The 25202-nt window shown below is 43.2% G+C and overlaps 1 protein-coding gene across 4 annotated transcripts in view; it reads left to right on the top strand.

The window, feature by feature from the left end:
• The window catches only part of VRK3 (VRK serine/threonine kinase 3), a 161656-nt gene that overhangs the window by 55674 nt on the left and 80780 nt on the right, over positions 1-25202 (top strand). For all 4 annotated transcript variants that reach the window (XM_029608855.1, XM_029608853.1, XM_029608852.1 and 1 more), the window contains 3 exons: positions 944-996; positions 9733-9799; positions 18628-18712. In XM_029608855.1, the coding sequence (XP_029464715.1) occupies positions 944-996; positions 9733-9799; positions 18628-18712 (205 nt within the window). The remainder of the gene's footprint in view (positions 1-943; positions 997-9732; positions 9800-18627; positions 18713-25202) is intronic.

Raw genomic sequence — 25202 nt, 5'->3', positions numbered from 1 at the left:
ATAACAGGCACACGCCGGCGCGCACGTTATAAAATCAGGTGGCCACATGCACATGCGCGCCAGATTTTATAATCCGCACGCGCATGTGCAGGCGGCACACGCAAGGGGGGAGAATTTATGCAAAGTCCACACAGTGACGCAGTCGGGCCTTTCCCTAATCCCCTGCCTAACCTTCCTTCCCCTTCCCCTCTCCTCCCCACCCCCTAAAGCTAACCTACCTTGGTTCAATTTTTTTGTTTTATTACTTGCTCCTCAGGAACAGAAGTAATTTATGTGTGCTGGCAGCTGCTGGTGCGTGCTTCCCCAGGACAGCAGCTAATGGCCGCTGTCCCTGCCAGCCTCCGTCCAACACCTTTGAAGAGGCCCGGCACTTGTGTGTGAACCGGGGTTTACGCGTGTGACCGGGCCCCTTTGAAAATTCGCGCAGCCCATGAAAGGCCCAGCCACGCACGTAATCCCCGGGATTTAAGCGCAGGCCTTTTAAAATCCAGCCTATAGTTCCTCTCTCCCACTGCTAAGAATGCCTTCAGAATCCACAGCTAGAAGTATGCAGGCAGATTGGGCAATTCAAAGCCCCCACATTCACTGGTAAAATGTAATTTTGACTACAGTAAAAGTTTTGAATATTGCTCTCATAGTGATGCTTGAGAACCTCTTGTTTACTTTGTACCAGCATTTACTTAGCTTCCCAAAAAAAATGAAAGAATGTTGCTGTCACAACCATTCTCATGCAGTCCAGGTGCTGACCCTAGTGGTTTTGAAATCTGTGTTATGCAGTTTGTCCTACTTACTCTTAACAATGTTCCAGTTTTATCAGCTATCCTGCAGGGCGTTGTTAGGGAAAAGTTTCAGTAGAAAAAGACTTCTCATTATTGCACTTGTAAGATGAATTTTAAACTCTAGTTGAGTATAAAATAATACATTAACTCCTTTTTTTTTGCAGTACGGTCAGCAACTGGAACATCTCTGGAAAAGCAAAAGTATTATCTGAAACTTGTGAGTATAAGTCTGTATTAGCAAGTTATAGAGGTGGGCAAAGAATGACTTAGCCTTTTGGCTAAGATCAAGTGTAGTGTGTGTAGTATCCTATCCTTACTGAAACATTCTACAGATCATTTTATATACTACTGTCACCAAAAGGAAAACTCATCAAAGACATCGGCTTTTGGAATGGAGTTTTACAGGAAAAGAGTCTGAAGAAAAACAAGGGGGACTTTATAGTTCTACCCCCTGTAGCAAGCTAATCTGCATACAATTATGACATATTTCTGGCAGAAAGAGAGCCTCATTTCCAGAAATGGAAGCTGTTTACAGTCATAGGGAAGCAGAAGGACACAGGGGGGCACGATTGGACCAGCTTCTGCTGGCAAATTGAGCAAGTTTTATTCACTTATAGAAAAATAAACATGATTTATAAATGTCGACTATATTGGGAATGCCCTACAGTGACGTGATTAGAGGACTTTTAAAAGGGACTATTTTACAGTGACATCAACAGGTGTACTAATCTCTAGTACAGCAACAGATATTACAGAATTTTCTAGTAGGAGTCAGTTGAAGATTCTGAAGAAGCAGGAACTGTGTAGGAGTCTCTCCCTACAGACCTCAGCAAAATTGCCTGGGTATTGTGTAAAACTATATGAATTCTAAAGACGCTTTTAAAGTAAAGCACCATATCTGACAAGCTAATGTGGAATGTTTTGACCAATGTTATTAGGTTTACAGAATGAAAATGAGTTGATTGGTTTTTTTTATTGAATTAGATACTATGAAGATAAGGAGTAATGCAATTAATATAATCAAGAAGTAGAAACCAGAAAATATCTGCTTCATTTTTACTGTCTTGTCTATGAAAGAATGAAAAATATATAATTGCGTTAAACAGATATGATATAAACTTGGAAGAAAAAAAACACATTTTCACTCCAAGAATAGAAAGAAACCCTTAGACTGAAAATTCAGTTTTCATTGTTTTCTCTCAGAGATTAACCACTGCTTTGCCAGTCTAAGAGAACACGCAGACAGGGAAGATAGAATGAAACTTAAAAAATAAAGACTGAGTATATGAGAGCTGGTTTTCTTTGCAAGAGGAAAATTAGATGTGCATACAGCCAAGTTAAAAGTTGTTTTTTTTTTTCTGTTAACATAATGTTCCCAGAAAGCGGTAACTGACTGCAATGTTAAACTGTAAGAGAAAGCCATAGAATAATCCCAGGGAAGAATCAACAGTGAGGCAGTTGTGCTGCACACAGAGAAAGGGACAAGAGCATTATTGAGCTGGGTAAATGAGAGAATGACTGAGCAGCTTTGAACTGGGTTCACACTAAGAGACTACACATAATGAAAAGGGTTTTTTTTTGTTCGGTTTTTTTTTAATAAAGTAAAAAAACTGCAACTTTAATAAAGTTGAGAATTAAGAAACACACTGCTTCCATTTCATCCTGCTACACCAATCTAGTCCAAACAAGTGGATTATGTTCCCCTACCAGCAGATGGAGGCAGAGTAAACATTTTACTTTGTGATATCTACTTAGAGGGTGGTGCAGCACAGAGAAAAAAACAGTATTCTCCAAGGACAAGCAGGATGGTAATCCTCACACATGGGTGACATCATCGGATGGAGCCTGGCACGGAACTTTGATCTCAAAGATTCTAGAACTTTCAAACATGCCCTACTGAGCATGTGCAGCTGTAGTCATCACCCTGCCCCCTAGACGGAGTCCCTCAATCTCTTTTTTTCCACAGAGCCATGTGGTCACGAGAGCCGTGTGTCTCACAGTATTTAGCTTTGCTCTCTCCTTACAGTTTTTGTAAGTGATTTTTTTCTAGCGTTGCAGCTGTTTTTCTTTCCTTTACCTTATGGTAGTTTTATTTCTTTTCCCTTTTTTTCTTTCTTCTGTCTGCCAGCCGCATGGCGGGTCTTAGTTGCTGTGCAGACTGGCAGTCTTTCTATCCCTTAAAAAAAAAAAAATAATTATACTGCACTGGCAGTTTAGTATATGTGTCCTCTCCTTGCTAGGTCTGTTTTTGTACCTTTGTCAGGTACTGGCAGGACTGACTGAATGCAGTCCGTGGGTGATCCTTGTAGGCTGCTGAGCCTGGGGTCTCGCCTGAATTGTATACCTGGGCAGGAGTTTCATATCATTTCACCGATCGATCAGCATCGATGGAGGTTCAGACAGTGCAGGACTACACTGTTCCTGTGGGGAGGCAAGCTCATCCTCCCCACATTCAAGGGAGCTAGTCTCCCTGGATGACTTAGCCTCCCCTCCTACTTGCCAGTATGACAGTGCAATCTCCTTGTGAGAGAGAGTGAGCAGGAGCCTTGGCAATCATCTTGCTGCCACACCTTCAGTGCCATGCCTGGTAACGGTTGCCCGTGAATTTCTGTGACCAGCGCATCATTGCTGTGACGCATCAATGTCAGGACCGCATCGGGGACCAGGACTGCCGTTGAGTGCCATGGTCAGCCTTAACGCCATCAAAGTGCAAGGGCACCCTCAATGCTGTAAGGGCTTTCTGTGCCATAGGCATTTGTGGAACGAGGCATTGGAGTCATTGAGTGACCTTATAAGAACATAAGAAATTGCCATGCTGGGTCAGACCAAGGGTCCATCAAGCCCAGCATCCTGTCTCCAACAGAGGCCAAACCAGGCCACAAGAACCTGGCAATTACCCAAACACCAAGAAGATCCCATGCTACTGATGCAATTAATAGCAGTGGCTATTCCCTAAGTAAACTTGATTAATAGCCGTCAATGGACTTCTCCTCAAAACGTATTCAAACCTTTTTTGAACCCAACTACACTAACCTGCACTAACCAGTCGAGGGTAGTGCAAGGTGAGCAGGCCCGGTTGCGGCACCCATGCGGCTGATACACGCATCAGCTAATAGTCATTGCCACAATAGCAACAAGCTGTTAGTGTCTATATGCTGTTCATTCAAAATAAAAATAAAATGCTCACAGGTGAAAAATAAAATCTGGTTAGTTCATTATGAATTGTATTACTAGAAATAAATTGGTGCCAAATATAAAAAATTGTCTTGCCAGCTATCCATTTTTATAAAAATACATATTGTGTTTTTCATTTGCTCCAACCCACCCCTAATTTCATTCTTTGATTTATAAACTCTTGTCCCATATAAAAGGAAAAGAGACAATTCCTCATCAAATATCAATCAGGGATTTATCTAGAATAAGGGAATAACTTTGCCCTTATCAATGAGATTAATTATCCCCTTGCAGTTCATTGCCAAATTAATATTAAATACATCCTATAAATTTAAAGGACTCTGATTTACACATCTCCACTTCCATAGCAACCTAACGGGGTCAGTCATCAAAATGCAATAGAGCATTATTGCGGGCGTTAGGCCCTAACACCCATGATAATGCATGCGTTATTTATTGTATAGCAAGATGCGTTTGTAATTTTGTCAAAGGGGAGGAATTTGGGCAGGGTTTAAGAAAATGAGGGATGTTTAATGTTGTGTGCAATAGCACAATACATCTTTTAACTACACCCATCTATTCCATGGATGCCTCAGTCCATTCCATGCCATGGATACCTCAGGCTCATCCATGCCCTCCATGCCATTGATGCCCTCAATCCCGTTGAGGTGCGTGAGTGGCCTTCCCCGATACCATTGAGGGGCGTGGTCTCGATGTTGCGGCCGCCCTTGGGGCCGTCGAGGTACATGGCCTCAGTGCTATCACAGTGTGGAGCTGCCCTGATACCATTGATGCCCTCAATGCCATCAATATGTGGGGACCACCATAGAGGCCATTGGGCCCTGGTCGTCCCCAAGGCCGTCAACCACGGGGCTCTTGGGAGACCTCAAGTGCCACTGAAGCCCTCTAGCAACAGGGACTTCGGCTTTGAATGAATCAAGCAGCAGGGTCACCCTTTACTCAAGGCACCCTGTATGCCGAGGCATACAGGCGTAGTAGTTTGGTGCCTTCAAAGCAACTTGGCGGTGTCCCAGCAGAAAATGGAGGGGCATTGTGCTATTTCATCACTGGCCTACAGCTATCGGGCACCATAGATGCTAATGATCTTGGGGGCCCTGAGCCGCTGGGGTCAGGAGGCATCGAAGGCCCTACCTGGATTCATGCACCATTGGTATTGAGTGCTAGTGATGCTATCGTCAACCATAGCCGCTGGTGAGAGATGCCATCGAGCTCGTAGCATTGATGTCCTTGGACGGATAGGTGAGTCGAGGGGAGCAGTTGATGGCACTGGCAGTCATCGGTTCCTCTAGGCACCAATGAGGCATGTCAGGGTCGTGTCGGGGCTGCAAAGCCTTTGCCTTCAGGTGTCCCTGGCATCCTTGGTACCACCGGTCCATCGATGCCTTTAGGCACCGGGGTCTCTGTCAGTGCTGCCGGGTTGTTGATGCCTTTGAAACCCTGGGTGCAGCAAGGTCTTGCCCTGGATTTGATCCATCATTAGTGAGTGCGAAAGACTACATATCCTATTGGCATTGTCACCAGTGTGGGCACCAGTTGGCTTGGTCAGTTGCAGCATGAACAACCGCAGGGCACCATTGGTCACCATGGACTTTGCTGCTGTCGTTCTATGAGGGAAATGGTGGTGAGCCATTCCCAACACAGTTTCAAGGGTTGTGTCCAGTCTCTTGGAGTGTTATCAGGTACTGGAGGGGGTGACACCATAGAACACCTCCCACCACCATGCCATAATCAGAGCCCCAGTGGTACTGGGAATGCCATTGTCACACTACCCTGTACACTCCACTGGGAGTTACAATGACAGTGGAGCACAGCATGCACGGTCAGGTATGGCAAGGCATCTACTTCAAGCACCTCAGATGATGGCAGGCAACACCCTCCCTATGCAGTTCTATACTTCCCCATTTTAGAGATAACCCTGTTGGCAGACAGGGGAGTCATAGTTCAGGCAACGATTGTTCCATTACTGAACCGCGTGCTTCCTTGGGGGAACTATATACTATTATGGCTGAGGTATTAATACCTAAGTGAGGTTCGGGGCAGCCTGTTTCTAGATCTCTCTTGCCCTGCCCTGGTACCCTTAGGGTTCCAGGCTGGTGAAAAAATCTTGTTCGACAGGGGTTTGCACTTATAGCATCCCGGCTTCCTGTCTTAGTGGAATGTTTCTGGGTTTCTTCCCTGTGAAATTTGCTCTCAGTTTCAGCTGTTCTAAGCAGGCTGAGGGCTCTGTCTCAATGGGTAACTCCCTATTGGAATCGGCAGTGAGTTATTCGCTTGGAGATGAGATATACAATCTAGTGACTTATGCTTACCTTGGCAGTCCAGCAGTCTGCCTTCTTGTGTTCTTCGCTCCGTCCAACTTCCAGTTGGAATTTCAGTGGGAGGAGGAGAAAAGCTAAGGCGTTTGTGGTATAACGTAGTATATACCTGCAGGGAAAGATACACCACTTTTTCCCTGTATTTTCACCAAACTCTGGCCAATATTACCTTTTGCTTTTCTCACTTCACTAGGTTGCCCAAAGTGCCTTCCTGCTCACCTGAACTATCCTGAACACAGGATGGGTAGCCATGCCCTTAACAGGGTGCAGTGTGGGTGAGCTTCAGGCCTAACATATCTCCCTGCTTGGGAGTTGGAGTAGCGATCCCATTCAAGGATTGCCCTTCATCCCCTGAAACTCTTGCTGCTGTCCTTCTGGTCAGCTATGTCTGGTGCTTAGCATGTAGAATCTTACAGACCTTGCTGTTGTTACTGATTATTCATCCAAGCATTGCTTGGGTTTATCTACCCATTATGCCTATTGGCCAAACATTTATTTATTTATTTAAATTCTTTTACTATACCGATACTCAAGACGAGGTCTTATCGTACCGGTTTACAATAAAACAGGGGAAACCAATTAACAAGTAGAAGGAAAAGTTACATTAAACAGGAAGCGAAAACATGGGAGATGGAAGACAGGAAAAGACAGGAAAAGATGGAAGACAGGAAAAGAAAACATGGGCACACTTCTGCAGAGACGTTCTGTCCTTTGGATGTCAGTGGACCACACTTTCTTTCTGGGGAGTTCTTGAGCCCCAGTTGGTTTTTCAGTTGTCTTGTAACACCGAAGAAACCTGTGCGGTCTTCGTCCAAGGGTCCTTCCCTTGATTACATCTCTGGACTTTTTCCTGTATCCAGAGGGCTCTAGACATACTGTCATTATAGTTTACTGATCTGAAACCCTGCTTGTAATGTTTACCGTGAATCGGAGTATGTTTCTTGTTTGGTACTTGCATAACTCCTTTGCCTCAGGTGCCCCTGCTAGAATCGGGGTTTTGTGCCTCAGTCTTTCTCACAGGACAAGCAGGATGGTAGTCCTCGCATATAGGTGACATCACAGGATGGAGCCCTGTACGGAAAACTTTTCTGTCAAAGTTTCTACAAAGCTTTGACTGACACTGGCATACTGAGTGCACTGAGTATGCTCAGCCTGCAATTATCCCTGTGAACCACAGGTGTCTCCCTCAGTCTTCTTTTTTCCGCTCTGCAGTAAGCATAGCAGTTAGGAGCTCTGTGAGAAATTCTAACACTTTTTCGTCACATAAACACTTAAACTTTTACTTCACAAACACTTTTCCCTGCGCGGGTCTCCCTTCGCGTACGTTTATTCGACGCTTGGTGAGTACTATGCCCTGTTTTTTTGGTCAGTTCCTGTTACCTCCCTGGCCTGCCAACCGACTGCGGCCTTCCCTCTCCCTATGTTTCAGTTAGCCACACATAGCCTGCGAGTGTCCCTCTGTGACACTCTGCCTGGTTATTAGCGCTAGTGGGACAGGGACTTCTATGGTTTCCATTGCTGCTAGGGCCCCTGTCGAGTTCAGGTCCTTCGATTTCCTCGGTACCCTCGCGCAGTCGATGCCCCCATCGCTACCGTCGGTATCCCTTTTTAGACTGTCCTGGATTCTTCGATGCCATCAGTACCCCTCCTCCGGCGGTACATTGATGCCATCGGTCCCTGTATCGTTCTGTCAGTGCCATCCATGTTTTTCATCCATGGCACTGATTTTTCCTTGGGTTTCATTGGTGCCATCATCACCCGGATGGATGCCATCGACCCACACTTTTGTGTCGTCGGTGCCATCCATGCCCAGGTCGATGCCATTGTCGCCCAGGGCACTTCCATCGATGCCAGGGTCATTTCCATCGATGCCATTGTTTATTTTATCAATGTCATCGATGGCCAGGACATTTCCATCGATGCCATTGACCATGGCATCGATACCAGGGTCGATTCCATTGATGGGCATCGATGCCAGGGTCGATTCCATTGATGCCCGGATCGATTCCACCAATGGCATCGATGCCCAGGTTGATGTATCACATTACTTCAGATTGCTTGCTATCAAGATAACAGCACAGAAACTGGAGGATCAAATAAAATAATTGCAACCAATAACAATGATCAAGGCGCTGGATAAACTGCTGCTTCTCAGTGTAGGCAACCATAGGCTCAAAAATTCAGCATACCGAGGTGCTAATACATTATAAATGAAACAGATATAGACAGTACACAGACACTGAAAGACAGATCAGTGAAGCTTTGTCTGAATGACTAAAATATGCCTGAATGAAGAATGTGCTTATAGGTGTCTTGATCTTCCAGAAATAAGCTCTCGAGTTTTGCACGTGTGTTCCCTTATTGTCATTTTTTTCAGTATTTACTTTCTGTCCTAAAAAGTACAATGTTTTATTTTATATTGCTTTATTCATTGATTATAATATTGTATTTTTTATTGAATTATGTTTTAAATATTTGTGTTAAAAACATTTTAGTTTGATTTTATTATTGTATGTTATAATGTTGTACTCCGCATCAGACAGTTTTACTTAGAGAACTGAACATAAATTTTATAAATAAATGGGATTTTAATGAATGACCTTGAAAATTGAGATAAACAGTGTCATGCTTTAAGAATGAAAGCTGTTTTAAATGAGTCTGTTTTATATCCATTATATGCAAAAAGAGGTCTCTCGTATATAGTGCTCATTTTATTCAAATTAACACCAAACATACATGCATAAATTATATGCAGATGAACTATACTTTGGGGGTTAATTTTGTAATGCTTCACATTCGTTTTACATCAAATACGTAAATAAGCTACACCAATTTTTAAAGCAAACTTGCACATGTAAGTTAACCTTGAAAATTACCCCACCAAAACTACCTGAACACAATTAAACCTACTGTTAGGCGCATAGAAATTTTTGGGAAAATGTTACGTGCATACGTTTGAAGATGCAAAAGTATGCACATAAGTACAAACCTTCCCCATCCCCAGGATGCCTCTGCACAGTTCATGCAAACGTACCCACAGTCAGGTCGTGTTTGCCTCCGCATATCGGGCAGGCAATTTTATAACAGGCCATTACTATGGGTAAAGCACTGTTTAACCCACAGAAATGCCTTTGAAAATTACCCTTTTTATTGAAATGAAACTCATCATATGGACATTTGTATGATGCCAATACGGTACAAAGGGCATTCTGGAAACCTGATGCATTTGCAGTCCTCAAGGATTAGCATTAAATAGGTCTAACTTACTGCAGTGCTTAGCTCTGAGCAGCAACTCTCATAACCAGTCAGATTACCAAATTTTCTTAATGCATTTTACATATTATCCACCACCTTGCTTATAAATGCTTTGGCACTGAGCCTGCTCAGAACCTAGGAAATGAGTCACAATACCTTCTGCAGCTTTTTTTTTTCTGTTTCTTCAGGATGCCAAAGATGGAAAGATATACACTGAGCAAAACTTTCTACAGCGAGCAGCAAAGAAATCCAATGGTAAATATGTGGTGATATATATGTGCTGTACGTTTTAGAGAAAAAGTAGAAAACTTATCACAAATTAAAAAATAATCCTTACCTCTCATTGAAATACCTCTCATTGGACTGACAAAGAATATGTTTTGTGCATACACTTTCAAGATCATTTATGTCTCTTCAGATGTGCAGAATCTGAAGAAAGAGACTGATGGGTTCTCAAACTCATGGAACTATGCAATATTTTTTGTTGGTTCAATGAAAGGTATCACAGTCTACAAAGAATTCTGTTTTCTCCAGGATCAATGCAACAACTACAGAGCTCTGCAGTACAGCAATAAGACACATGGGCTGATTTTCAGAGCCCTGATGAGCAACCAATTTAACCAGACAGGTTTTGGCTGGCTCAGTTAAGCACATTTTCAGCTGAAACAGTTTGCGACTGAAAATGACCCTAAATCTTGGCAGCTAAAACTTAATCATCAAGATTAATGGGGCTTAGGGTTAAGCAGCTAAATGCAGCTGGCTAGTGCTGCTAATCATTGCTATCCAGCTAAATCTTTGCCTGATCCAGTAACATCTCTGGGTCCACCCACATTTTTAGTGGATAAATCTAACTCCCTGGTGAAATTAGGCAGTTGTGACAGGGAAGTAATCCTGCTCCCTTCCCCACCTCAAGTAAGATCTAGCCACTTAACTCCATATTAGGCAGCTACATCACACTGAAAATGCATTCCATAGCTTTTAAGTATCTGTATCATTAGCAACTAAGGTCATAGTGTAAGATCTGTGCCATGAGATGAAAATGGTCCCCCCTTGGCTAAGATAAAGAACCTGTATAATATTGGGAGGGGAAGGGAGTTAATGCCCTGTCACCTCAACCCATTAGGGATGTGAAGCAGTTTGAACCCTGGCCAAACTGATAGGATTTAACAAAATAGGTTAGGGGTATGTCTTTGCTGTACATAAATAACAAGTTGTGGTTTCTAGAAATAAGTAAGCAAGTATTTTACTAAGTATTTACCCTATAGACACAAAATGGGAGAAAACTTTTAATACAGAGGTTCCCAAACCTGTTCTGGGGGGGCCTTCAGCCAATCGGGTTTTCTGGATATCCGCAATGAATATACATGAAATATAGTAAATAACTCCATTGCGTGCAAATTTTTCTCATGCATATTCATTGCGGATATCCAGAAAACCACACAAGGAGTGACAGCAGGACTTGAACCCTGGTCTCCCAGATCGTAGCTTTAGTAAATGAGCCCCTTAATGATAGTAGCTACAAACCGCAAAGCCGGTTTAGTCTGTCAATTTATTTTCTTCCTCCTATTACTTCTTGTTTTAATACCACAGATCCTACTTGATCTCCAACTTTACCTTCACATCCACACAGCTTAGAACAGACTGGAGGATCATAATCTTCATAGTCCCATATTGGCTTAGATTCTGTTTCCACTCCTCTGGGAATTATCCATCAGGGAACCAATCAGGTTGGGGAATTCCACAGCTCTCATCATTCAGAACCAAGAAACACTGTCTCATCCTAACATCAGGTCCCTAGCCTTCACTGCCTGGATGTTGAAAGGGTAACATTAAATTCCCTGTCAGATAACCTGTCTGAGGATGTCTCTCAAATTCATCTGGCATTGATTCCACAAGGAAATAATATGATTTTAAACACAGGAGATTGGGAAAGGCCCAAGACCAATAATTTCATGTTTGACTTCCTTCAGAGCTCTTAGATGAATACCATCCCATCCTGGTGATTTGTTATTCTTTAGTCTATCAATCTGATTTATGACATCCTCCAGTTTCACTGTGATTTCATTTAGTTTCTCAGAGCAATCAACATCAATAAATGTTTCCAATTTGGATATAACCCTGACATCCTCTTCAATAAAGACAGAGGCAATGAATTCATTTTGTTTCTCTGCTATTTCCTTGTCTTCCCATTATTATTGTGTTGCTCATCTTACCAACCATTTACAGTCTTTTTCCTCATCCTGCCCAGTATCCCCACTACTATACTCTTCTCTTTTACCCTTGGAATTTCTATCCATAAAGATTCCAGAGTGCAGTTTGTTTCCTGCAAAACTTTTATTATCATGCTTGATTGTATGCCATCCTTAACATATAGTACAACCCCTGCACATATGTTTCTGCACTGGTAACATGGCGTTCATTGGTTATCCTCCTTCCATGAAGTCTCTGAGATACCTATTATGTCTGTATCTTCCTTTAGCACAATACATTCTAACTCTCCAGTCTTATTTTTCAGACTTCTGGCATTCTCATACAGATATTTAAAGTAGGCTTGTTTGCATTTCTATTTTTATATGAACCCACAACTTGCTTATTATCAGATGATACAGGCAGTTTGGAGTCATTTTTATCTGCATGTTCTGAATTTAAATACATCTGGACGTTTTCAGCTTTTAAAGCAGCCTCTCTATTGGGATGTTCTAACTTACAGAGAGGCCAATGCAGTAACGTGTGGGTTAAATCTGTGTGCTGAAGTTCAGTGCACAATTTCACAGGTTAAACATTTTTTAAACTCCCGCTGCAGTAAGCTTAATGGTATGCTAATACATCTGGAGTTTAAAAAAGTGTGTTGCCTGGAACCGTCCAAGTCATTCCCTTGGTACGTTTACACATGCGCAGAGCCGAATGGACCCTGAGGTCACAGTGGCGCCAGGCCACTCAGAGGCTTCAGGATTGCATCTGATTTATTACAACTCTCTGGAACTGCTTGTCCTGATGGCGGGTACTTTCCAGTCTGGAGCAGGGGATTTCCTTTTAGAGTCTCCCTACTCAAATTGTGTTAACCACGGATGTATCTTCCCTGGGGTGAGGAGCTCATGTAGATGGACTTGGCACCCAGGGTTTGTGGTCCACTCAGGAACATTATTTTGAAATCAACTTCCTGGAGCTCAGGGTGATCAGGTTGTGCTATGGGCTTTCAGAGATCGGCTGTCCAACAAAGTTGTCCTGATCCAGACTGACAACCAGGTAGCCATGTGGTATGTCAAAAAGCAAGGAGGCATGGGATCATACCTCCTATGGCATGAAGTGGTCCAGTTCTGGTCGTGGGCCCTGTCCCATGGGATGGTGCTCAGAGCCATATACCTGACTGGGGTGGAAAATGTGGTAGTGGACAGGCTGAGTCGAGCCTTCAGTCCCCACGAGTGGTTCCTGGACCAGAGGGTAGCGAATCGAATATTCTGCCCCTGGGGGAGCATGGACGTAGATCTGCTCGTGTCCCCCTGCAACAGGTTCTGCTCCCTGTACAGGTCGGTCGGCAAACCAGCCTTGGACGCACTTGCCTCATCATTGGCGGTCAGTTGCAGTTTTCCCTTCATGATTGCAAGTGACCTTGCGAGTTTGGTCTTAATGGAGGTTGGTATTGGTTCGTTCTAGCTCTTATTTTTCTCTCTCCCGTCTTTTTCACAACACTGCTTTCCTGCATGTTTACATTCTCCAGTTTTTAAATCTTGGTTGGCTTCTGGTATCTCTCGCATTGAGCATTTACTTTCTCAGGGGACGTTTTTGCCTGTTGGTGCCTTGAACGATTTGGTTTGCGAATTGTAGAAGTTTTTATGCTCAACTTAAACGATTTTTGGATTCCCTGATGCGAGCAGATACTCTGCCGGACCAGGTCACTTTTTGAAACCTTTTGTCAATAGGCAGGTCATATGCGCAGATTAATTTCTAAAGTGTATAACCTTCTTAAAGGGCATTTACCAGAACCCGCTAAACATCTATGAGATTGGGATTTTGATCTGGGGCTGCCCTTGAGCACTGAGGACTGGGATTTAGTCTTTAAGTATGCTAGTAAATGTTCTATTTCTGCCACATTGCAAGAGAATTGCTATAAATTACTGTACCTATGGCATTTAACTCCAGTTCATTTACATCGTATATTTCCTCATGTGCCAAATATGTGCTGGAGAAATTGTGGTGGCCTTGATATATTTTTCCATGTTTGGTTGCAGTGCGAAATGGTGACCTCCTTTTGGAATCACGTTTTTGAGTGACTAATGCAACTTTTGAAGGTGCCGATCAAAGCTGAGCCCTGTCACGTTTTACTTAATATCCCCATTTCGACTTTGAACAAGCATTCCCAGCATTTTTACCAACAGTTGTTCTTAGTGGCTCGTTGCGAGTTAGCCACTTTTTGGAAACAAACGGGGATTCCTTCCATTTCTTTGGTGACTTAGATTTTTTTTTTTATTATATTTTTTTTATATTCCACTTTTCATACTTTTTTCAGCATTTCAAAGCGGATTACATTCAGATCCATTGTTTATATGGATACTACCGACTGGCCCATCTCATAGCCATGAAACACAATAAATTGACTTCTTTCGAGGCCATCTGAGATCCTTTCATGAGCTGGTGGAGGCTCCAGGCTTAATGATTTGTTGAGATAAAATGTCTGGATTTTTGACTGCCGGGTGGGTGTCACCCTTTCAATCATTTCGTCATTTATTTTTTTTTCTATTTATTTTAATTTTATGTATGTGTTTACTTCATGTAAACCTGTTTTGCATTTTTGTACTTTATAATTTTTAGTATGCAAGGCACAGCTATTTCTTCGAAGCTTTGATATATAAGGTATAGCATTTTCTGTTCTTGCTGATGATTATTATGCTTGCACTGCTCTGTGGGGGAGAGGGGATTGCTTCACTGCTTATTATATTTCAGAAAATGTTGGGTGTATTTATATTGTTCTATTATGCTACTTGTTACTTGTTCTCTTTTTGCTTCACCAATAAACATTTTCAGTTTCAAAGAAATATATATGTATATCCTGGGACCCATTTCAAAATCTCTTACTTGGACATATATCTCTCACAGAATTTAAATGTTAATAGTTGGATTTTGTTGCCTGATATGATTTTTTTTTTCTGGTGCACAATTAATTTTTTTGTATGCAAGATATTCCCACCAGCCCTGAGGTTTTTGTACTGACTAAAGTTTGTATTTTGAGTTGACTAAAGTTAATGTATGCTTTTATGTATATTTTGAGTAGATTATTACAATTTCTCATAATCGGTAACTTTAAAACTAGCACACACCCACATACACTGGAATTTTAATTTGTCTGCACAAATGCGTTTGTAAAATATAAAATACACTTGCACACATATGTGCGCTCCTAATTTTAAGCGGTTGTGTGAGGAAATGTTATTTGTTTATCTTTCCTTAGGACTTGTTGGCTTTTACACGCATAAGTGAGCATATTTTAAAACATGCACTCGTGAAGAAAATAACCAGTTTAACCAAGTAGTCCACCAAATTGCCCAATATATATCTCTAGTTCATCAAGGCCCCTATGGTTCTTAAGCCTGCACTCCCTCCAGTTTACCCAGACCCCTCACTCTCTCGGTTTTTGGCTGTGATGAGTTTTATTCTAGCAGAAGTAAATATGCACAGGTAACAGCCTGACACGTACTGCGTTTGCCGGTTTTAAAATCGGGATTTACGTGCATAAATGTTGGCCCCGCCCTGGAGCGCCTCTGACTCGCTCCTAATCTGCCCCTTTTTTTCCACGCATTCTGTTGCTTGCTCATGTGCGCACATAGTTTGCCGGTTTTAAATAAGAGCTATTTGTGCTTAGCTCATATACTTGCATATATGGGCCTTGTAACGCAAGCAACTCTCTAAAATTCGCCCCATAGGGATAGTGCATCAGACAACCCTTTCATCTCCCACCCCCAAATGAACTGCTTGATCACTTCTGGCACTACAGTGAACAAGAAATCGGGTAACTTTACTGTAACGCCAATGCAACTATAAACGGTGTTCAGACACTCCTAAAGTTGTTGTTTTTTGTAGGGGATAAAAGAGAAGCCCATGAACGGCTCCATTAGAATGCACAAGGGCTGGATGAGTGGAAGGGGGCAGCAAAACAGGTAGCACCGGCCCTGCACATGCACTCATTGCAATCAAAGTATACACTGCAGGAGTGGAGCTCCTGAGGCCTGGTGGGAATGGCGACAAAGGGAAAGATATAGTGGTTCAGAGGTCCAAGAGGGGTGGGGAGCAGTGGCACCAGTAGTGCCTAGAGGCAGTCTCGGTGGAATCAAGCCACTCAAGGATTTCAGTAATGCATCAGTGTACAGAGTAAATGAAAAAGAACCTCCTTGCTTGGCGGCTCTCCCATTCCAGTCTGGCCAAGAGCATATCCTTTCAAGTTCAGATCCATTCAGTTGTTCTAACCAATGATGAGTCTAATTTTGAGTTGGGGAGTTCACTTTCTGTAAATGAGTTCTACACTTGGAGACCCTGATCATTCCAGGAGAAAAGATTACATATCAATCTGCTGCTGAGGTAAAATAACATGGTAAGACATTTTTAACCATATTTAGTGCAGATAATCAGGCGCTGGCGAGCGGGGAAGCCACCATCCACCTTTGGGCCCCCGCAGGACATTACCATCAAAATGAGATAAAAAAAATAAAAGAAGGAAGAGAGATGAACATCGGGAGGTGAGGGGGATTTAATGATTTGTGTGAAAGAGAGAGGAACCCGATCGGGAAACCACGCCCCCCCCCCCCCCCCCCCAACGTCATAGAGAGCTGAGCTGACTGTTGAAAAACGCCTCACCATCAGACGCCGGCGAGCGGGGAAGCCACCATCCACCTTCGGGCCCCCACAGGACATTACCATCAAAATGAGATAAAAAAATAAAAGAAGGAAGAGAGATGAACATCGCGCTGAAGGGGCGCGACAAAGGGGTTCTTCCCCTTTGTGCACCCCTTCGTGCAACCCATACTGCATGTGCCAATTATCATCTTTACAATCAGATGTCTTTCTGTTTGTTTAATATACTTCCTGTAACATCTTTTACTCAGTTGTTAAAAGTATTGCAATCTGAACTTTGTAAACCGTTATGATGGCTTTACTGAATGACGGTATATAAAACTCAGCAAATAAATAAATAAATATGTTTTTATTTTCTTGACTGTACTGTACCAAGGTCTGAATGTGCAGCCTCTGCTGCCGGAGCACTGTTGAGGGGGGAAGAAATAGAGTGTAGTGAGGCAGCTGACTGAATTCAGTTGGTGATCGAAGGCCTGAGATGTTGGTGAAGGACTGGAGGCACAGAAGATGCTGTGAGAGCAGCGGGATTGGAAGCAGCTCTGAGCACTGGGTCCAGGGGTTACAGGCAGAGAAAGTGTGTGACAGAGAGAACATGACAGTAAGAGAGAGAATGTGTAAGATTGTATGTGTGAGAGAGACTGCCATTGACCAGGGGGCAGGAAATTCTGGGGGGAGGGAGCTGTCATTTTAAGGGTTAGCCATCGAAGAGGTAGCCCTCTTCCCAACCCGACCCTGCTTCTGCTATGTGGGAGTTGGTCAGCTACAACATTATAAGGGGACTCCTCTCTCCCCTTAATTGGCCATAACATGGAGGGGCATGCCCCTTTTCCAACCTGGCACCATTTCAGGCCCATTGGATCCAAAGTGGCCCCGCTTAAAAAATAGTGAAAACGATAGGCCTAGAGGATGGAAATGAAGAACCGGGGGTAACCTGTAGTAACATTTGGTGTAACATTTCTTTGTGGGGTAACCTGCATAGAATGGGAGTTACAATGCTAAACAGAAGGCATGGGATGAAGAGAGGGGGGAGAGAAGTACCCCTACTCATACACACAGACAAATATTTCCCCACCCCGTCCCCTATAACATACACATGGGGTGGGGAAGACAAGACTACAAAGTGGAGATCAAAAAGGAGGGGGACATGCTGGGAGTGAGGAAAGAGTGCACCCCTGACACTCACCCCTCCTCCCCACATTCAGTCTACACCACTTCCTCCATACACACAGAGAGGGGTAAAAATGCCTGCATCCATACACTGAACGCACAGAAGAATAGATAGGAGAGGGCTAGGGCTACAAAATGGAGAGTGCAAGTTGAGGCAAATGAGGAGGAAGGGAGTGCAGAGTAGGTAAAAGGGCAGAGTAGGCAAGAGTGCAAAAAGGATTATTTATTTTATTTAGATTCCATATTTCAGCCATTTCAAAGTGGATTACATTCAGGTTGCAGAAGAACAAACTGCAGAATGTGCAGTGAGGCGCAGGACAAACTGAGAGTTCAAACTGGGATTACGGGAACACTGCACACACACGTTTATCTAGCTCCCCCCACTGACACATCCGCTCAACCCTTTTACCCCCACTCACATCCCTACACATCACCACCATCCCCCCAATGCATGTACTAAAAAGAGCATTAGCAGTAAATTTGAGAGATTGAGATCATCCCCAACATGCCATTGCTTACGGAAGAGGTTCAATCCCGTCAAAGTAAGCACAAAACAAATCTATTTAGTGAAAATCCCACCATAATTGCACACACACACACACTGCCTCATTTAGACATATCCCTCCCCCACACATACACCTCTGCTCCCTACACACATCCCTCCCTTCTCCCCTATACACACTGGGATGAGGAGAGGAAGTGACCCAACCCCCAGAGATGAGGAGAGGGGGACAAAGTGGAGAATGCAAGGGGGAAACAGTAACCCCAGCCATAACACACTTCACGCACCCACTATTACTACTACTACTACCACCACTACCACATACATACACACCACCCTCACACCCCTTTCCCCATAGGCAGGGTTGGCAAGCAAAGAGAGCAAGGATTTAGGCTATAGCAAAAACTAGCAATGATTTCTCAGCTTGCCTTTATTGGGACCATGTAAATTCCCTGTTAACTCTGGTCTTCGATTTTCTCAAGTACTGTTTGAAACTGCCTTCATCTTTTATCTGCATTCTGTATTGTCAGGTTATTAAAAGATGATCTCTGTTTTTGATTGTGTATTTCAGTTGATAAATGGAAGAAGTCACATGATGTGCCTTTTCTGGGTATTCCAAATTGCATTGGCTTTGGGTTGCATGAAGATATTTACAGGTACAGAAGCATAGCTGTGCTAGAGAGCAAAGGAGATTATTCTGAAACATACTTAGAATTTACTGTAAATTAAGTGTGTAATAAATGTTTTAAATACATGTAACAGGAGATCATTTCCTGTGGATAAATAAGAAAAAGGGAACTTAATCCTCCTAAACACAATTGTCCAAAGCTACCTGTTCTGTTTATTGTTGACAAAATGAGAGAGAGTTGAATTATAGAGTATTGACAGAAAAAGGTTATGCAGCAGACTGGCTCAAATATATATATTGGGGCAGGGGGTAGAGATTCAGGGGGAGAAGTTAAAGGAGAGAGATTGACTTTTGTAACTTCTTCCTTCTTCTTTTTGGCATCCAACTAATTTGTAAGTATAATATCATGAGCCTTCACCCACAGTATTTCGGGTTCCTGTTCCCAATTTTAACCCCTTCCTATCTAGCCCAGCCAAAACAGTAACAATCAAAAACCATATTTCTTTTTAGAATCTGGCACAAGTGAACTTTTCGCCAGCAGGTTGATATTATTGTTGTGCAATAGCTGCATTAAATCTCTTACTAGGGTTGTGAGTGCTACCTCTGCAGCTTCCCCATCCAATTGTTCTTAGAAATAGAAGCTAGGTATCAAGCCAGTTCCTTGCATAACACTGCCACTGAGTCATAAGGCTAGCTTCAGTTTTTTCTGATTCTAATTGACTAAATAAAATATTACAAATGTGAGTGTTGAGAGTTGACAGAACTGTTTGGTTTAATTTCCAGCTTCTCTATCAACAAGCAGGTCTAAATTAGCCATGACATGTGGCTTGATGTCATCCAATGGTGCCGAATGGACCTTTTCTCAACTAGCTCATAGAGGTTTTACTCTACTGAGCTTGCATGGGAGTTCAAACACGTGCGTGCTGCCTCGTGAGCCCCTCAGTCTTTTTTTTGTCTGAGCTACTTCACAGACACGTGCCCTCTCCGATTCTAATTTGCTTGGTAATTTAGAGTTTCTTTTTGTCTTTAACTCACTTCAAATTGCCTTGCTGTCTCAGCAGCCCCTCAACAGCTCTTTTCAGTGCTAACCAAAAAATGTTTTAATTTAAATTAAAAAAAGAAAAGAAATCTGTGTCTTGCTCCAGGCTGCCTCCAGTGACTTCAAGGGTGGCATGCATGCCTGAAAGATGTCCATCACCAATGGCCATAATATTTATTATGTCTGGGGCCAGACCTTGATGATATCCAGCCCCAGTCACAGCAGTTCACTGCAGTGACTGAGGCTGGATATCATCAAGGTCACAGAGAAACAAGGCCTAGAAAATGGAAGAACTTCACAGGTCATTGAAAAGCCAAAGTTGTTCCTCCTCTCGGAGTGGGGCTTCCTTAGGCTCTCTCTGTACCAAGTTAAGCAAGAGCACCTCAAACAAATCTCCCACTTCTATGGTGCCAGGTTGCGGATCAGCCACTCCACCCGAATTGAGCAAAGTGCAGAAGCCCTTCGCAGACCCTGTGTGACTGGTAGACACACAAGAAAATGAAGTGCCTTGCATCAGAGTTGGCAGTGCATTTGGCGCTGCCAAAGTTAAGGTCAGGATTTTCTCATCAAAGCATCAGTCATCGGCACCATTGACTCACCGGAGCTCAGGCCCCACATCCCCATGGACACATCAGGCTTCGACTCATCTGACGTAGCTCTTTGCTCTGTCAACACATTCAGTCTCAGATTTATTGATGCTCCGGTCCCAGTCCCTGTCGGTGCACTCAACGTATTTGAGTCTTGAATGGACAGTTAGAGGCCTTGAGGGTGATTCACTGCACTTACCTTCCTCCATTTTGATGTCCTTATCTCTGTCTCATCTCCTCAACAAGTACTTTGTTTGGAAGTGCTAGATCCGATATGCTCTGTGGTGCTTCTGGACTCCATACATCTACAAGTTCAGTTGAGCCAGGAGGGAGCTCCCTCCTGGGGTCCATTAGGAGCTTCACAAGAAGATGAACCTATACTGATCTCAGAAGAGGATGTCTCTTCCTCAACTCCTGGTTAGAGGATGCAGCAGCCCATAGTACGGAATTGGTGAAGACTTTCTGTGCCTCACTGGCAGTTAGTGACAAGGAAGGCAGCCTTTAACCCTTACTGTCCAGAGTAACAGATTTGTTCCCTCAAGGGAAAATCCCTCTTGCCTCCATGCTTCGGGAGCTTCCATTAGAAGTGCCAGTGGCGAGATTTAGCCCCAACCATATGTGGAGGGAGCATGGGACACCACTGTCTGAAGTATGCCCCGGGAATATTCCTCTCTGAGGTGACCAAGGTCCCTGCCCCAATCGCCTTCATCATTAGGGTCATAGGATAGTATTCCTTCACTTCTCGGTTCTGAGAAATGGTCTACAGGGATTCACTCCAACCCCCTACCTGACCTGCTAGAGTATTTTTCACCACCAGAAGACTTGTTGTATTCCAAATTCTTGACAGACTGGTTAAGGTGATAGATCAATGTCTGTAAGGACAAGGACCCAACCCCTACCCCCTCACCAAGGTCTTTGGGTTTCTCTGCAATCAGGAAACTCCAGACAAGCCTGCAGCATTCCCAGTTCACTTGATCCTACAAGATTTACAAAGAAGAATGTGAGGAAATCCAGCATCTGTCCCCCAGTAGCCAGGAAACTGGATCTCACATATAAAGTACAACAAACCCCAATTCTTCAGTCCACTGATTAATAAGAACAGTCAGACGCATACAGAGAGTCTGTGGCACCCGGGGTCCAATGCATTTGTGTTGCCTCCCCAACGGTGCCCCCCCCCCCCCAATCCTACTTGTTGAAATTGCTTAAGGGCAAGAAAGTCACACTAATAGAAACCCCAGAAAAGAAATGAACTGAGAGTCTGTTGTGAACAGTCTATGGGGCAAAAGCTTCCCTGCCTGCAGATATGCTGCCAACATTGCCCCTTCCATCCATGATAATGCAAGCAAACAAAAACATTCTCTGATAATAAAAAAAAAAAAAAATAAGACTACAAATCAAGGACTGTCATATCAAATTCATAAATTCTTCCAAAATTTCCAATTTTTCCACTTCTGACCAATCAGGTAAAAGGAAAAACCATTCCAAATGTATCCTTTTTTTCCAGGCCTGCACATCTCACTGCATTCTTATTACATCACACTGCCTGTCCCCCCCCTCCCCCCCCCCCACCAAATACAGAATAATTGACAACAAATTAGAAAGAGAAATATGGAGACAAAAGCTGAACTGGAAACCCCAAAAAGCCAGACTTTGCCTGCAGTATAACACCAGAGAAATAATATAGAAATATTCAGATGCACATTTCCCAAAAAGGACAGAGAAAATCAAATTCTCCCACTTCCCATTTCAGAGAAACAGAAGCAATAGCACTCATTCTTCTACCCTCCCCAGCAGTCATGCTCCCCAGCCCCCTCTCCCCTCCCAGATCCCTCCCAGAGACTCCTATGCAGTGCAATAAAGCAAAAAACAGAAACACCATCATTCCTCATAAAACAAAAGCAAGAAATATAAATCCAGTCTAAATGTAAACTATACTAATAAAAAAACATTTCAAAACAGATGATGAATAGAGCATCTAATAAATAAGGATAAAACCAACTTTAAACATTTCCCCAAAATCAATTAAATATTTCAGTACAGCAGACATATCAGATAACACCCAATAATTAAAACTCATATGTATAAAAAATGTTCCCCTCTCCATACTTGGGAATTTTTGATTTCCAGTCACCCTAAGATTGGCCTGGATTAGTGGAAGGAGGGGGGAGGGCAGGGGAGAACACACAAACTTGCTCCTTACTCACTGTCAATTATGCACACACACACACACACACACACACGTTCATTCACACACCCTTCTACCCTCTCTTCACTCCCTTCTTCCACTTCCTCACTCCCCTTTCCCTTCCCTTTCATTTACATCTGTCACTCACCCCCTTACCTCATTCTCATCTCCTTTCCCTCCTACCCACTTATTCCCTTCCCTCTGTCATTAATCACTGTCCCTCCCCTCTCAATCACCACCCTCACCCCTTCCCTCCCCTCCCTCTCCTCCTCATACTCCTTCCCTTCCCTCTCAGTCACAACCCTCCATTTGACTCACTCCCCACCACTCTGGCAGTCCTCATTGTCTTTTACCTGTTGGCCAGGTGCCAGCGGGTCATCATTTGGCCCACCACTAGGTTTCTAGAGCCTAGCTCTCTCTCATACGCACAGGCTGTCTTTATCACAGACTCTTACACACATGCAGACTCCCTCTCTCTCATATGTGCAGGCTCTCACACACACAGATACTCTCTCTCTCTCTCTCATACATGCAGGCTCTCACACACACACACACACACATATATACAAGCTCCCTCTCTCTCACACATATGCTCCCTCTCTGTTATACACACTTGCATTCCCTCTCACCTGGGCTTCTCCTTTGGTTTTCCATGAATTCTGAAGGGAAAGGGGGAGTCCTGAATCTCCTCTTTACTCAGGCCGCCAGCGGGTTAGGTTATGCTGGTGGCCCCTTGGTCTCTTCTTTATTTTGACCGTCGGTGAGTTGGGGTGTGCCAGCGGCAGAGGGTCTCTCCACAGTACAATAGTCTCAGGAGGCCCCATGCTTACAAGGCTAAAGACGCGCCTTCTCTGCCTTCTTAGGCACACAGCCGACGGCATACGCTTCCAGTCTTCCTTCTGCAAGGCCAGATGATGTTTTTCACCCGGGGCCTGCTTTTGCAGCAGGGCCTGGAGTTTTTATATATGCACTGAAAAAAAATACAAAAAAGTGCCCCCTGTCGGTACGTCACTGTAGTCAGAAGAGATCTGTCCTCCATCATCTGAGTAATCACCTTGTACAGTGAGGAGATAATCTTACCTCTGAGTCAGCAAGCATCAACACTGCCTCCATCCTAGTTGGCGATCTGTTCCATTTGCTGCCCTCAGTTTTGGGCAGGGTCCCTCTGATACACTTATACAGATCCTCTGACTCATCTTTTAAGCTAAAGTAAACTTTTAAAGATAAAAGAATTATTTAGTCCTGTTTGTCCCACAGTTGACCCACAAATGGTAATCTAGCATTCCACCAGTTTACCATATCAGTATGAAAAATAAATTCTGAAATATTAGGGTTATCTTTTAGCAACAAAATAGGGAAAAGATCATCACCAGGAACTCCAGTCTCTTTACAGAAAATACTCCACATCTTTACCATATATGCAACTATATGATTAGATCAAAGGGCGCCCCTAACGAGAGGAGAAGCAGAAGACATCGAAAGCAAGGAGGACAAATCAATTCCCTCCACCATGCCAGCCTCGACTGAGCTTAGCCAGCCTCTTATCTCGACTCAACCAATCCTGAAGACAGGCTAATCTAGATGCCCAGTAATAGGCCAATAGATTGAGCAATGCCATATCCCTATTAAATTTAGTCCTCTGAGGAAATGATGCCATTGGAGCTTTCGGATGCCTAAACTGGAGCTCCTGAACCCAGCGGGTGATATCTACAAATATCTCAGGCATCGTTGCTTATAATTTTCTTGAATCCTATGGACTTGCCCAATAGGGTGCTCAGATGAAAAAAAGCCAAGCTTTTCCAGGACCATGATCATCATTTTTTCCCCTCCAACCAGCAAGAGCATATCTTCTTCACAAACCCCCATTTTCCATACCACTACCTACTTCGGTATCTAATCTCTTGCTGCAGGACACTTGAGACTTTCTCACTTATACGTTATAATTTTTATGCTCAATAAGACCTGTCAACTTAATTGTTTAAGTCTTTTTCTTTCCTTTATCTTTTGGTCATCAATGTTACAACGTTATTGTTAAATTTTGAACTTATGTACTCTGTTCCAAGTTTCATAACCTTGTTCTATGTAATGCCTTTTGGCAATTTTCATGTTCTGTTTCAATGTAAACCGATGTGATCTTTATTTCATATAGGAACACCGGTATATAAAAATCTAAAAATAAATAAATAAATAAATAAATGTCAGTAAAGAGAAAATTGGTAGATTTTTGCAAGTTTTCTTACCGCAAACTTGATTCCAGTCGGGAACCCAAAACTGACAAAATGGTGGCAGCTGATGGCACTGATAGCGAAGGAGGTCAGGAAGATGCTACATCCTTCTCTGAATCTGAATTGCCAATATGGGTGGAATTCCGCAGTTGGTTTTGCGACTTATGACGACATCAAAAACTACAAACAAGAAATGGAGTTACTGGGGAATATGAAAGAAGATATTTCTGAACTTGGAAGCTGGCTGGATGAAACGGAAACAAGGGTGAACTCTCAACCTGTAGATTTAAACAGTTTGCACAGCGCAAATACATCTTTGCTGACAAACGTTTCTTCTCTATCTGACAAGCTAGAGGATCTTGAAAATAGATCCCGGAGGAGTAATCTGCAGTTTAGAGGAATTGCGGATTCCCCAGAATACCAGGACTGTAAATCAGTAGGAATCCAAATATGCCAGAGTATTCTGGCTACTTCTGAAAAAA

The sequence above is a fragment of the Rhinatrema bivittatum genome, chromosome 7 (genome assembly GCF_901001135.1).
Source record: "Rhinatrema bivittatum chromosome 7, aRhiBiv1.1, whole genome shotgun sequence".
NCBI classification, from domain to species: domain Eukaryota; kingdom Metazoa; phylum Chordata; class Amphibia; order Gymnophiona; family Rhinatrematidae; genus Rhinatrema; species Rhinatrema bivittatum.
This window is presented reverse-complemented; position numbering and strand designations above follow the sequence as displayed.